At 36.3% G+C, this 14,087-nt stretch overlaps 2 protein-coding genes and 2 non-coding genes across 5 annotated transcripts in view; 1 reads left to right on the top strand and 3 right to left on the bottom strand.

The window, feature by feature from the left end:
* The window catches only part of pacsin2 (protein kinase C and casein kinase substrate in neurons 2), a 24,185-nt gene extending 16,703 nt beyond the window's left edge, over positions 1 to 7,482 (bottom strand). The window contains exon 1 of one of the 2 annotated variants that reach the window (XM_015036270.1): positions 7,322 to 7,482. The gene's annotated coding sequence lies outside the window, so the exon portion shown is untranslated. The remainder of the gene's footprint in view (positions 1 to 7,321) is intronic. The other variant, XM_015036271.1, reaches the window with a different exon arrangement.
* A 1,370-nt stretch (positions 7,483 to 8,852) lies between these two features.
* Positions 8,853 to 14,087, bottom strand: part of ttll1 (tubulin tyrosine ligase-like family, member 1) — a 17,661-nt gene continuing 12,426 nt past the window's right edge. The window contains exons 9-10 of the mRNA XM_015036267.1: positions 12,265 to 12,428; positions 8,853 to 10,700 (exon numbers count right to left, since the gene is read on the bottom strand). Of these exons, the coding sequence (XP_014891753.1) occupies positions 10,571 to 10,700; positions 12,265 to 12,428 (294 nt within the window). The 3' untranslated portion in view covers positions 8,853 to 10,570. The remainder of the gene's footprint in view (positions 10,701 to 12,264; positions 12,429 to 14,087) is intronic.
* trnay-gua (transfer RNA tyrosine (anticodon GUA)) lies at positions 10,850 to 10,936 on the top strand. The gene is given in 2 exon segments: positions 10,850 to 10,886; positions 10,901 to 10,936. It is a non-coding gene; the product is annotated as a tRNA-Tyr (tRNA).
* On the bottom strand, positions 11,711 to 11,797 carry trnay-gua (transfer RNA tyrosine (anticodon GUA)). The gene is given in 2 exon segments: positions 11,711 to 11,746; positions 11,761 to 11,797. It is a non-coding gene; the product is annotated as a tRNA-Tyr (tRNA).

Below are 14,087 nucleotides of genomic sequence, written 5' to 3'. Positions count from 1 at the left end.
AAACAAAAGTAGCAGGGGAATTAGACCATGACGAACTACAAAGTGTTGATGATCTCTCCATTAATATTTTAAGCTTTTGAACAGATCAATAAGTTTTATTTAGAAATAATTAGTAACAGTTCACGCTAAGTGCTGTTGTTCTTATATATATATATATATATATATATATATATATATATATACATAGGCCAAAAAGAATTGCAGCAATAAAAACAAGTAAACAAGCGGCATACTTTTAGCATTTAGCATGATTCATATTATCCCAACATTATCATTGCATGATGCAGGCTTTACTACAAATGGCTAAAGTCAGCAAGTACAGTTCAACTTCAGTTTAAATTTATTTACAGTCCCACAAAAATAGTGAAACAGTCATATTGTTGTTGTTTTTTTATGAGTTCATAAAGTCAAAAACCAAAATATCAAATGATGGGGGAAAATTAATTTAGTTTAGATGTAGTCTAATTGTGTTTTTGTTTCCATATTACATCCTGTTTTCATTAATTGGAGTTGTGAGTCGTGCTTCGCTCAGTCAGCTTCCAAAATATGACATTATGACCAAACCAGACAAGAGCAGAAAACAGAAAGTGACCTCATGACAGAGGACGTTAAAGTACAGTAGGAAACATCCTAGTTGGTACAAATAATGAAGGAGTTGTGTATTTAACCAAGAAAACAAAACTAGATGAGAAGTATCAAATGTTAAAATGGGACGCTTACAATTCTCTTCATACATTTCCAGACTACTCCTAATATAAAGGCATGCCTGCAAAATACATATGTTTTTTTTAATTATTCACACATAAAAGGCTAAATTAGCCAACGTCCTTTCTTGTGTTCCTTCACCCGGCGTAGAGTCAATATTATATTATCTAACAAAACTCTCATCTCTAATTCATATTCCAGTCAAACAAGATCCATTTTGAAGCCAAGTGTGATCACACAGTGTTTCTTTCAGAGGAGTGGGACAGCGAGAGGATGAGTGGTCACTGGTCCGCGCCCTCCAGGGCCGCTCCTGGACAGTGGGCAGCTTTGTGGTCACCACCGACAACGCGAACAATCGTCCTTTTAATGCCGATTGAGCTCACAGTCGGGTTTAAAGTTTACAAAAGCTCCAGCCTTTGTGAGCGCAGCAGATGTTATCTGTCACCATTTCAAGAGAATGCCAGACATTCAAATTTACTCAAGCTTCTTGTGAACTATTTGCCGAAAACTGGATCCCTTTTTGTTTTAAAGGAACCAAACCATCACAATGAATGTTCAGCAACATTTCTGAGCCTCTTCGGCAGGGCCGGATTTCGTAGAATAAGGGCCCTGGGCTGAAGCCTGTTTTGGTTTTGGTGCCCAATCCCCTCATCCCTGTACATAATCAAATGAACCATAAAGCTAACTGGAAATTTTGTTATTTTACAGACAAAAATTAATAATCAAGTAAAAAAACAAAACAAAAAGAAAAATCATTTTCTTTCCAAAAAAAAAAGTAAAACTTCAACAAAAACTGCAGGTGTGTGTCTGCATCTGGTTAATTTTTAGTTAAAACATGTTTGTTTTTCGTTCATAAAATAAAATAAAATTACTCGAGTAAAAGTAAACAGTACAGCGTGGTAAAAACACTCCTAAAAGTTACTAAAGTAAATATAATTGAGTAAATGCAACTAGTTACTACCCAATTCTGGTCCTACCATATCAAATGCAAACATGTTAAGTTGAAACTATCAGATGAAACTACTATTGAGCTTTTAAAAAAGCATTAGTGATTCTCTTCCAAAGGCCATGGAAATGTTTACAGACTGCATGATGTTTGGTTCTTTATACATATATATATATATATATATATATATATATATATATAAAAAGCAGCAGATTTTGAATCAAAAATCAGGCTTCTTATGTTTTTTTACAGAATAGTAATTCTAGACATATGGTAAAAGTAACACAGAAACTGTTCACCAAGTGCAAAAAATAGCTTTCTTCCCTGGAGACAGTTGCCCATCTTCAAAGGCTGGTGTCCTGCAGCTTTTGCATGCATCCCTGTTCCAACACACCTGGACTGGACTTTAACTGGACCGCCCTGATCTGGAGAGGCTTAGCAAACATCCCGCTTTCTGTACAGCTCAAACTTTTGACTTAAAGATCAGAACCTCAACATTTTTTAATGTGAAATTCTTCTACTTTAGCACAAAAACATTGAATTTGCAGACATCAACATTTCTTCTCTTAAAATTGTATATAACCTTCATTTAAAAACTTATTGAGAGCATCTGAGGGAAACTTTAAATATCTGGTTACAAATGTAAAATATTCCAGAGTAGAAAATTCCCCTGACAGCCATCCAGAATGATATCCAAGTAAACAAATAAAGTTAGAGAAAATATATACACACAGCTAAGATTTATTCGCATTATTTAGGTGGTAAAATACAACTGAACTGATTATTAATAAAACTAAGATTTGTCTACCTTTAAATCAACATTAAATAGAGCCCAATTGTAATAATATTTAGGAAATTCCTCATTTGTCCGAATGTAATCAACATTGAATGGAAACAAACGCCTGCACACCCTTGGCTCCGTGTGACACGGGGGAGGAGAGGGGGGGGGCAGTTTTAAACAATTGAACGCAGCCTGACCCATAACTGTAAACAATGATGTTGACTGAGCGGCGGTCTGAAGTCCACCCAGTCCACCAACTCTGCTGGGAAACTCAACGACGCTCATCGCCTCATATAAGGAGAAGATGAGAAACAACACATTGGAGGCAGAATATAAAGAGTTACAAACAATCACACACTGAAGGTTTTGTCATTTAAACTGATAACATAAACAGGATTTGGTCAACCCCGCATGATTACAGGATTTGGAGATTACATAATCAAGAGCAACAATGATATCCACTAAACGCCAATAGGGAAGTGAACCGTTAAGCACACTGGAATCTGGCTGCTGGCAGCAGCCTTAAGATAGATGTGAACAAATGCATTCCTCAGCGCTCCCATGCCTAAACTGAACCTTGGCATGTTATGCAAGCATGCGACCAAAGCTGCAAACACAATCATGCGAGATCCCATCGACTTATTCTGGTTTTATTGAGGGGATATGTTTGAGCAGCGGCAAATGATAAGATTACCAAGAGATGATGGGCAAAGTTTACTGCAGATTCTCGCCTCAGCAACAAGCAGCATGTGTGATCAGCTGCGCTACAGCAGCTGCGTTAGCTAAACTTAAAGATGGCCAGTCTTCACACAAACACCCGTCGATTAATCCCAAGTGCGCAGAGGGTTGCCGGGGCAAAAAGATTGTCACAAATAGAGTTGAGAAGCAGGAAAACGGCAGCAGGTCGTGACTGAACTGATTTGACAGCTGACGGGCCAAGACACGCATGTCTGAAGGCTGTTTACGTTTACATCACAGGGTTAAAATTTACTGCAACGACAAACACAGAAAGGTTAGCGCAGCACATCTACACCGTTTCATTTTCCAGGTTTTTATGGTCAAATTTAACTTTAGTATCAAACTCTGAGTCTTTTAGGACTAAATGTAGACGCATTCATGTCCCCTGAACTTTCCCATCTTAGTACAACTGTATTTTATTTGGGATTTTTTGATCTAGCAACACAAAGTAACGTATAATTAAGAAAAATACATGGTTTCTAACATTTTTTAACTGTAAAAAGTATTAGGGTTGAAATGGTCAATCAAATCAATCGTGATTAATCAATTATTGAAATAATTGTCAACTAATCGTTAACTGCAAAATACAAAAAAAAGGCCATTTGGTGACAAAAAACTAAAATGCAGCGCAGTAATTAAGCCAAAACTGTAAAAAAAAAAAAAAAAAAGTATATATTTTGCATGCAAGACAGAAATACTTGTCTGTAAATATGTTTTAGTCAAAACTACTCAAGATTTACTAAAGCAAAGCTACGATATTGCATTTTAGGCAATAAAATGTTTAAAAAAGGAATTGGATTATTTGTTTATTTACGTCTTCTAAAGTATTTCTAATATTGTTTATTAAAAAATGCTTGTGGTTGAATGAAAAATCTGTAAAATGTGCCATTTTTTATCCAATTAATCGACTAATCATCAGACTAATTGATAGATTAATATATTTCTAAAATATTTGCAAGTTGCAGCCCTAGTTTGTATTCACCCTCCCTGTGCAAATACCTTTTGTCACCTTCTTGTTTCCATTACAGCTGCAAGTCTTTACAAATAACACCTTGAACGGTTTTCTTCCACCTTCCAATCACGCTGTACTTCGTGTTGCTCCATCACATAAAATCCCAACGAGATGCACTGAAGTTTGTGGTCGGAACGTAACAAATGTGAGAAGAGGAAAGTTTTTCCAACACTAAATAATTCTCACTGAAAAGAAAAAACACGTTTTCCATTCCGTCTAAAAAAATAAGACTGACTACCTTTGCTTTGGTTTTAAATGCAGGTAGCCAGATAACCACCAACTACACAAGAACAGCTTAAAAAAAAAGAAGAAAGATTAACAGGTAATTGTGATTATATAACTCCAAAGCTGAGGGGGGAAAAAACATAATACTTACAATTAAGCAAAACCTGCTTACATGAGCAGGCAGGAACAGGATATGTTGTTTTTTTTAACTCCATCTATGTTGCATAAAAAAGTTGCAATATCTCACAGGAGGGGAGGGCAGCTGAGCTGATCTATCCCTTTTTTATTACAACTTCACAGCAGGAGATTGCTTAAGCTCAACATGCCAATACAAGACAAAAAACAACCCTACTTTAACTCATTTTAAAAATCTCATGTGCACATAAACTTGTTCCCTTTCAGTCACCTCTGACCTCCTTCCTTGTGCAAGCTCCACAGCTGCACATGACTGCTGGTCTCCTGGGGATGTGGTCCCTTTTTGTTGCCCAAATGTGGACACTTTCCATTATAAGCTGACGTACGCTGAGCTTTAAAAGTCCACCAGACTAAATTTGTAGACAAGAGGCAACATATTTTTGCATCGAAGCCACCAGTCTATCAACAGCAGGTTGAACTCAAAATAACAGGCCGAGCACACACCTACTGCACGCTTCGTGAACGGTGAAAAACAATGCCGTTTGTTCCACATCTTCAGGCACTTTCCACTGACCATGCCAGCAACGTGGACGGGAACATAATGGAGGGAAACGGTGTTATATGAAAGGGAAGGGGAGATCCTTGCATCACTGACAGGAACTTTTTTTTTTTTTTCCTCCCCCTTGTGGAAACCACTCGACTATTTCCAAAACGTTTCAGGAAAGCGTTGCAAACACAAACCATCTGCAAAAGATATTTAATTTTCTTTTCAATGTGTGAAATAAAGCTGTTCGGCTCGTAAACTGAGGCTTCAATGCCCACAAATGAGATCTTTGAACTGCTTCATGGGTGTTCCAGTGAATTCACTAATAAAAGATGAATCCCAGTGAAGCAGCACTGCCTCGATTATTTGGCAGAGGAATCAGTTCACATGGCCTCTAAGAGAAAGAGGAACTCCGAATTTTCACTACTGCTTTACCCTAGCAACGTTCCTACAAGAAACACACAAAACCACAGTCATTTTAAACCTCACGCTGAACACTGAAGGTGTACGATGACTGAAAGCTTGCACTGAATCACCAGGACCCATTAGGTGCCGACTGCCAGGCTCAGGATCAGTACACTTCCCTGTTTCATGTAATCCAGGATGTCGTAGTAACAAGTAACTTAAGCCTTAAAGGTTTGCTTTAGGATATGAAGCTGTATGCTATACAGGGTTTCCCTCGGTGTATCATAAGCCTGGTGGGCCACCAGGCTTTACTTGTGCCCCCACCAGGCTAAGAACTGCTTATTTATTTAAGTCTTTTAAAAATACTTGGATTTTTTTTTAAGACTTTACAGTTGGTGTCCGGATATTAATCTTTCAATAACACAGAATTATCAAGTGATATTTTCAAATTTCCTATCAACTTTAAACATTTTTTAACTCAAAAACGTGGCAGGCTGCTGGATGAACAACTGCCCTAGCGCTCAACCACCAGGCTTAGCAAGTTATCTGAGGGAAACCTTGCAATATGCAACATTGTAACTGTAATATTAGGAGGTAGTAATTTAGGAACGTTGTAGATACTTGTCTGTTTCATTGTAAATACAGTAATTCGCATACAATTTTATTTTTTATGTGTGTATTAAGTCAGTGCTTAAAACATGCGTCATTGTGCCTCTTCACCCAGGGTACCTTTGTCTTAGGGGCGCACTTTTCTCAGGTAGAGTCAAAAATTGAGTATTTGTGTTTTGAACTAAAGAAAATAGGAAAAAAAAAATTAAAAAAAAAGAATTTAAGTGTATTTTTTGGTACACTTTAAAAAAAAACAGAGAAATTGACTCCTTCCTTTTAGTTTAAGATCAAAACTACTGATTAAACCAACATGTTCACAAAACCTTTGTTATATTTGGATACAGGATGCCATTAATGCAAAAGCTGGAACTAGTGATGTTTAATCTTTATGTGTAATCCTGATTATCATAACCTGATAATCTGATACACACCCATGCCAATTATTTTAAGCTGCTTCTTGCCATTATGAGAAATAAATTAAAATAAATAACTAAATTGAAGACGATTAGGAGTCGCAGACTCGCTGCTACATAATTTATTTTTATGAATGTCACCGGAGTTATACCTGTACAGTGTAAAAGTAAAGACTTAAACCTGTCACCCGGTTGTCAATGCGTAAAACTGACTGAACTAAGTAAGGATCCAGTTTTCAAGAGAAATCTGTGGAGGCAGAACCATTTTTTTCTTGAGAAGTTGGACCGATTTTGCAATGTTGTGAGCCTTTAACATGACATGCACCAGGAGGTTATCTTCACTTGCGAAACCTGCCCCGCCCTTTATCACTACAGGCAAAGAAACACTGTGAATCTCTCTAGCAAGATATATGCAGCTGATGAGAAACGGCATAAATGAACCAGCTGTTAACCAGACGTTACTGACCAAGCATTTGGCAAACAACGCCAGAACTATCGTTGCTTATTTCAGTTTACTTTTAATGCTCTGGAAAACTAAATATACTCCAGCACAGGCATTGATAAATGTGATCAAGTTCAAAAGTGTATCTTTTTAATCAAGCTCACATATTCCCACATTTGTTACCAGTATTTACAACTAATATTGTTATTTTTATACTTTACTTAGTAGTCAATCGATTTCCCTCTTATTGGGAAGAAAGTCTAAGTTAGCCCCTAGTTAGCTTTAATGTTAGCGAAAGAGCCACAGCCCCAACAGAAAAAGGTTAGTAAAGCAGTTAAAATTCAAAACTCTTCGTGTAAAACTTACCTTGAGTAGGTCTTATCGTTTTTTGTTTTGTTTTGTTTTTTTACTCTCCGGGTTTAACTGAAAAGTAGTTCGTAACGGAGGTTCCAGTTTACAAATCTTTTACCAGCTTCTCCGCTCAGCAGCACTACGGCTCAACTGACTCTCTACTGTGAGTTAATTTCAGTTAGCCGGAGTGAGTGACTCTATATCCGGTCAGGATTTTCAAAATACAATAACTATCAATAATCTTTTTAATTTATTTCGAACACAAAAGTACTGAAATAAAACCAGCAAAACGGGAGAAGGTAGAGGTGAAAACAACATTTTTTTTTACAATATATAACAATAATTTATAAGAAGAACTCATCTTCAACCATGTATTTTCCCAAACATTTACTTTTTTTGTGTTGTTTGAGCTGAAAGTCACAACTGGATATTTTGTGACCTGTTATTGCCGAATAATTAGAGTAATTTTGGTAGGCCAACCATTACAGAACCCTATTTTTAAATGCTGATGTCATTTAGTAATTTGACCTTAAGTGAAGGTATAATTACCCCCTCCAACCAGTTAAATCTCAATTTGCAGGCCAAACCAATGACTGATTACAGCCTCATCTGCTGAATCAATACCCCAGTTAAGTATGAAAGAGGCTGGAGGATCTCAAAAAGCGAAACATCATAATAAACCAAATGAGAGAATTACAAGTAAAAAGTCAGAATTCTGATATTTGATTATTAAATTACATTATATTTGATATAAGTCAAAATTATTTTTTTCCTAATCCTTATCTGTAAGTTTTCAACATCAAGTTTCTCTGTGGTAGTCGTGAAGGGCTTTTATTTTGAAGGCAAACGCAACTGACGGAAGTTGACGTCAGTGCAGCTTTGTAGGACGCCTTACTGACGTAACATCCTCAAATACTTTTGGGATTACTTTCCAGATTTTGTGGAGGTTTTATAAGTTTTTATTTCCTTTTCAGAGGTAGACAGTACAATAAAGACCAATTACATTTCACTTTGTATTTTAGAAACATATTCTGATTACAATTAATGCTGTTATTAAATCTGGTTCCATATCTATTTGTTGGCTTGCTGTCATCACTAGCAGACTACAGTTGTTGCAGTGTGGGTCTGTAGGGAGATTTTTTTTTTTAATTAAAAGCAAATTTGCTTGTTATGCTCCCTCAATCAAGATAAATGGCTGAAAGTTTCTTAAATATTCTAAACCAAAAAATATTTAAGAAACTGCCCCCAAGACTCTGAAGAGTCTTGAAGAGTCCCAGAAGAGTCAAAGTTCAGGTAGCAGGTGAACAATATTGCTAATAAGGCATTTTGTAGCAACACACTCATGTGTAAACCAGCTTACTTCCACATACTCAGATGTACGTATCTGAGCATGTATCTGTTTCTAAAGTGCCCTCCTCTTCGTTAGAAACACAACGCCCAAAACGCATCTTTAGAGAAAGGAAACTTAAATTATTACGTTTCTGTGTTTTACCAACATTAACCTGTGCAAATCGAAACTCTCCTGCAAGAAGAAACTGACTAAAAATGAAATCTGACCACAGCTTTATTTAGCAAAGAGAACAATGCATACTTTAATAACATAATAAATCACATTTTAAACTTTTCTTATCAGAGCTTCAACAGAAAAACGTGAATGTACTCAAACCTGAGTAAAAATCAGTTAAAATTAAATGTTTCTTGGGATAGAGAAAAAATAATTAAGTCACATCCAGAATTAGCTCACAGCTGCAAACAGATAGTGATAAAAGCTGAATTGTTTCTGATCGTGTAATGAAAACCAGCAGTGGGAACCAAGTACGGCTTTACCCAGTTCCTTTAACCATGGGAATTTCCCCAATTTCTACTGAATTTAACCTCACAGGTGGATATGCAGCTGATACTTTGTGCTTTGGGGATTTTTGGTTAGAAATTACCACATTTATGCTTAATATATATGGTAACATCTCCATGAGGAATGAAGAAACATTTTTCATTGTGGGGAATAAGGCGAAATCAAGCTTTTATTGACAAAAAAACATTATGATGAAGCATGACTCCATGGGAAAACAAAGATGATTAAAAAAAATTTTGTTTTAAATAGTCTCAGTTACATTCATTAATGGCTTTAGGAGTCTTTAGAACAGTTTAACAACGTAAAAATGGAGGATTTAATAAGAAAAATAAGCATGAGCACAGAATAAGAATCCTGTTACATAATTTTTTTGTGTTTGTAAATAAAAACCACATTGTCATCAGCATACCATGACACATTTACCTTAAAAAACAACTAATGTGTTTCTTTTTCAAGGCGGGGTTAAAGATGTATCAGAATGACCTGCTTCAATCAAAATTAAATAGCAAAAGTTTCTTTTCTTGTTGATTTCACAAAATTATAACAACTTAGATTTAAAATTTTATCAGTACTGTCATTACTTTGGGTTGTTTAAATGGGTAGAAAAGGCTTCACTTTTGCCCATTTCAATTTAATTCAAAAACACATAATTAGTCACAAAGGGAAATTAAATATTTGTCCATTAGAAGGTGATTTCACACAGTGATTAATCACAAGACAATGTTAAACAACTGTCTCTGTGTTGCTTCCAATATCCTCTGAATTTAAAAAAAAAAAAAAGATTTTCGTTACTCATCGGGGCTTAAATGATTGGAAAGTCTTTAAGAACGTATCAAGTACATTCTAACTACATATAGACTTTTATATAAGATCTCTGACGTAATGCATATTGAATTTGTCAAAATGCAAAATGGAAGTTCTCGTTATTCTAACACATAAGTCTAAATTAAAAAAATAAATAAGGTGCGGTATTCTGCACTGAATACAGTCCTTGTAAAGCATGAGCATTTAAAAAACATTTTGGGATCTATAAACATTTAGCAACTCTAATTCTGCATATAAACTTCTTAACTTTAAAACCATTTGCATTCATAATACCTCTATTTTTTCCAAAGCGCAGCTTCTCTCCTTCACACACCTCGTCCTCGTTGTTAGCACCCTTTTTGGCAGATCAGAGTTAGGTGCAAGTAATCGACAATCATGCATAGTTCAGGTCGTAGATCATCGGCGTCATGAGGATATTTCCTACAAACACCCAAAGTCTCCATCTGTTAAGCTTTACCGATCGCTCTGCATTTGAACAACAGTTTGCCACTGTCGGAGAAACGAAGGCTGGCCGTTGATAAAACTCTGGGTGGTTTTTTGCTCCAACAGTAAGACAGAGGAAGTCATTCCAAGTCAGTAACATGGCCTCACTTCCATGTGGCTGCGGCGGGACGGGCGCCAACACTCCCCCTGGCGCCCTTTGAACCCAGCAGCTGACCCGAGCGGCTCCGCAGGTCACGCTCGGCGCTCTCGCTCTGCGCCTGCTCCTCGTCATACCTGATGGAAGACAAACAGCGCGACTCAGATCCGGTTTCCTCCTCTGTTTGCTCTGACATGGAGCGTGTAAACACACAGTCTAAACCTTTCTGGGTTCAGGCTTAACATCACAACGTCTGGATAAAGTGCATGTCTCTGACACTAAACGGCCTTCAATAGCTCAGTTGGTAGAGCGGAGGACTGTAGGGGAACATCCAGGCATCCTTAGGTCGCTGGTTCAAATCCGGCTCGAAGGAGCTTCTTTTTTTTTTTATTCCTAGCACTTTGCATTCCCAATAAAATCTACACAAAAAACCCCTGCATAGCTACATATAATCAACTACCTCTACAAAAATATCAGAAACTTTTCACATTCAATCAACACAAAAGCAGCTTCAGCTCCATAGCAACTCCCAATAATAAGACAAATATAGATTTAAGCAGAAAATTAATCATACGTCTGGCAAATAAAAGTTTTGAACAATCTTCATTCAACCAAGAAGTTTGTTTCTGACTGGAAATGAGTTTGTTTGCCCCAAAGTTGAAAATAAACAGAGTATTTTATTTTACATGTCAGAGTTAAAACGAAATTAGGAAAAAATACACTTTAAAAATAAACATATTTACAATCATTTAAATTTAGGAATGAATAAACGAATAATTGCATTTCAGATCCAATTATTAAAAGTGAAATTCCTAATTCTAAATCAGATGTAATTATCTCCATATTCATGTAAATAATTTAATATTTTATGTGTTACACTGATTAGTGCAGAGTTAACCTTTAACACTAACATTAGTCATATTTTATAAAATAATTTTAAAAACAGGGGGAAACAATCTTGAACTTATTCAAAAATAAAATCTGAACTAATTTTATAGTTAATAAAACCTCAATGTATTTGTCTCAATTTAACTTTAATCATTTAGGAATTAATTTATTGGTTAAATTGTGACTGAAATGATCCAATAAACAGGTCAAACTTAATGTTTACATTCATTTCCATCTCAACCTTTGACCTAAAAGCAACTCCTTCGAGCCGGATTTGAACCAGCGACCTAAGGATTCCTGATTAGTCCACTACAGTCCTCCGCTCTACCAACTGAGCTATCGAAGGGTGTGACAGTATTGACATAACAGTGGAGTCTACACATTACTGCTTTGGAGGGAAGGCGCAGATCTTTCTTTTTTTTTTTTAAGTTTGTAAATAAAATAAAATAAAATAAAATAAAATAAAATAAAATAAAATAAAATAAAATAATAGACCTAACAATATCTTAGTTTTGGGACTAAAATAAACACTTTGCTATCAAAGAAAATCAAAAAGTAATTGGCAGAAAACAGGATATAGATCAGCTGAAAAAAAACCTGGACTCTAAATAAAAACTGTAAATCAAATTAAATTCAACTTAATGATGCTCTTTTCAGATGCAGAACAGGTCTAATTGGATTTTTTTCTGACAAATGTTCAGCTCATGTTTTGCTATTTAAAATCTCCAGCTTTAATCCAGATGTTTTGTCCTCCATGATGGATTCTTTAACCCCACTGAACCAGCGGAGGGTTTCTGAATTAAAGTCACTCACAGGACTTGGTAGTTGCCCAGGGCCTCTCTGGGCGGACTGCGATTCCAGCGGCAGTCTGGGATCTCCCCGTTGGGCATGACGATGTTGAGCGTGTCGTTGATGAGGTTGTATTTCAGAATGCGGTCGTTGGCTGTGCTGGAGGTCAGCGACGGAGAGGCGTTAACCTGAGGGTCACAAACAGCACCATATTTACAGCAGTAGAAGAAGAAGAAGAAGAAGAAGAAGAAGAAGAGAGATTTAGGCTGTAATAAACCCTGAGTGGGCTCACGGCTAATGGGAAGTGATTAATAATGCAACGCAGACTCCAAACGAGATCTGTTTGGTTTCTTCCTGTAATTATACTGAATGTGGAAGGAAATGAAGCTACTAATATGTACATAAATATGCAATCAGTAAACACTCATTTATAAACTGAATGTACAAACTGTTAAATGAATAATTCCTGTTGTTTTTTCCCACTTAGCTTATTTATGCACATGTAGATACCATATTATATATTTTTAAAACTATATTTCTTAGTTTAAACATGATTTAAAATCAAATAAATATAATTTTTTTTAAAGTGAAATATTTGAATTAAATAAATGATTTTGGTACATTATTCTCCATGATCCGTTTTCAGTTTTCTGGCATTTCTAACTAAATTTTGACCAAATTTCTAAAATTTAAATTTATTGTTTGCTACTGTACACTTGTACATTGAAAGCCAGCCAAAACAGCGCAAACAGTGTAAGAAATATAAACATAAATATGGTGATATTTACAATATTAAATCAGGTAAAAGATATCAGAAGTAATTGATGATTATCACCAAAACCTTGATCAAATAAAGTATCTCTAAAAATAGTTTCAGATTCACATACATTTCACTGAAATAAACCACTTGTTTCTAAATTTGTGAGGTTTTTCTTTTGTTTATTTTAATGTTTTTCAAACATTAGGATGCCAATAAGTATGAAAGAAGAAGCTGCAAAACATATATTTCAGATTACAAAATATAAAGGAAAGAAATCCAACTTTCTGTTGTTTATTAGGATTAATTCTTGGTGAAATGACACTGAGCCTAAAATCTAAAAAAAAAATGACGTTAATATCAAAAATGGCGCTTGGAAGAAAAGTACCAAAAGATGACAGGAGACTTTTAAACCATTTAACCGTCTGAGAACTGAATTCAGACCCGGTGGGACTGAAGAGCAGACTCACCGAGTTTCTGGAACGTGTTCCTCACAGAGGAACGTCTTTTGCCCTACAAACAAGTTTGCGCTGCTGAAAATAGATCAGATCGGCGTTCGCTAGCAGAAATAACTCAGACCCAGCCTAGAAACCCAGCAGCACAATGTGCAGCTGTCAAACGAGGCCTCAGCTGTACGAGGCCACAGCTGAGACAGACGGAGCAACAAATAGAAAGTGCCGGCTGCCGGTGCGTTTCTACCAGTTCCTATTAGCTGAAGATGAATAACGAGTCAGCAGCACAACACAAACACACAGAGAGCCTCTCACCAACCAGCAGCACAAAACGAGTGACGAAGATGGGAGAAGATGAGCAAGCCTCAATCTGGAGGTTCAGTTATTCTGGTTCAGAAGTTACCAGAGAGACAGCACTGATCAGAAAATACCAACGATTGATTATTTAGTCAGGAATTCTTTATAGAGAAGGTTTTATTTACCCTGAAACAATATGGAGGTTTTCTGAACTAAAGCCTGAAAGGAAATGAGGAAGAAACCGAGACGGAGGGGACATCCTGAGTCTAATGAAGGAAAACCATCCATCCATCATCCAACAACTATCCACCCATCCAACATCCAGCCATCCATCCAACATC

Source organism: Poecilia latipinna, unplaced genomic scaffold (genome assembly GCF_001443285.1).
Source record: "Poecilia latipinna isolate Pla-1442-1.1 unplaced genomic scaffold, P_latipinna-1.0 Scaffold363, whole genome shotgun sequence".
Taxonomy (NCBI): Eukaryota; Metazoa; Chordata; class Actinopteri; order Cyprinodontiformes; family Poeciliidae; genus Poecilia; species Poecilia latipinna.
Note: the sequence above shows the minus strand (reverse complement) of the source record. Positions and strands in the feature narration are given on the sequence as shown.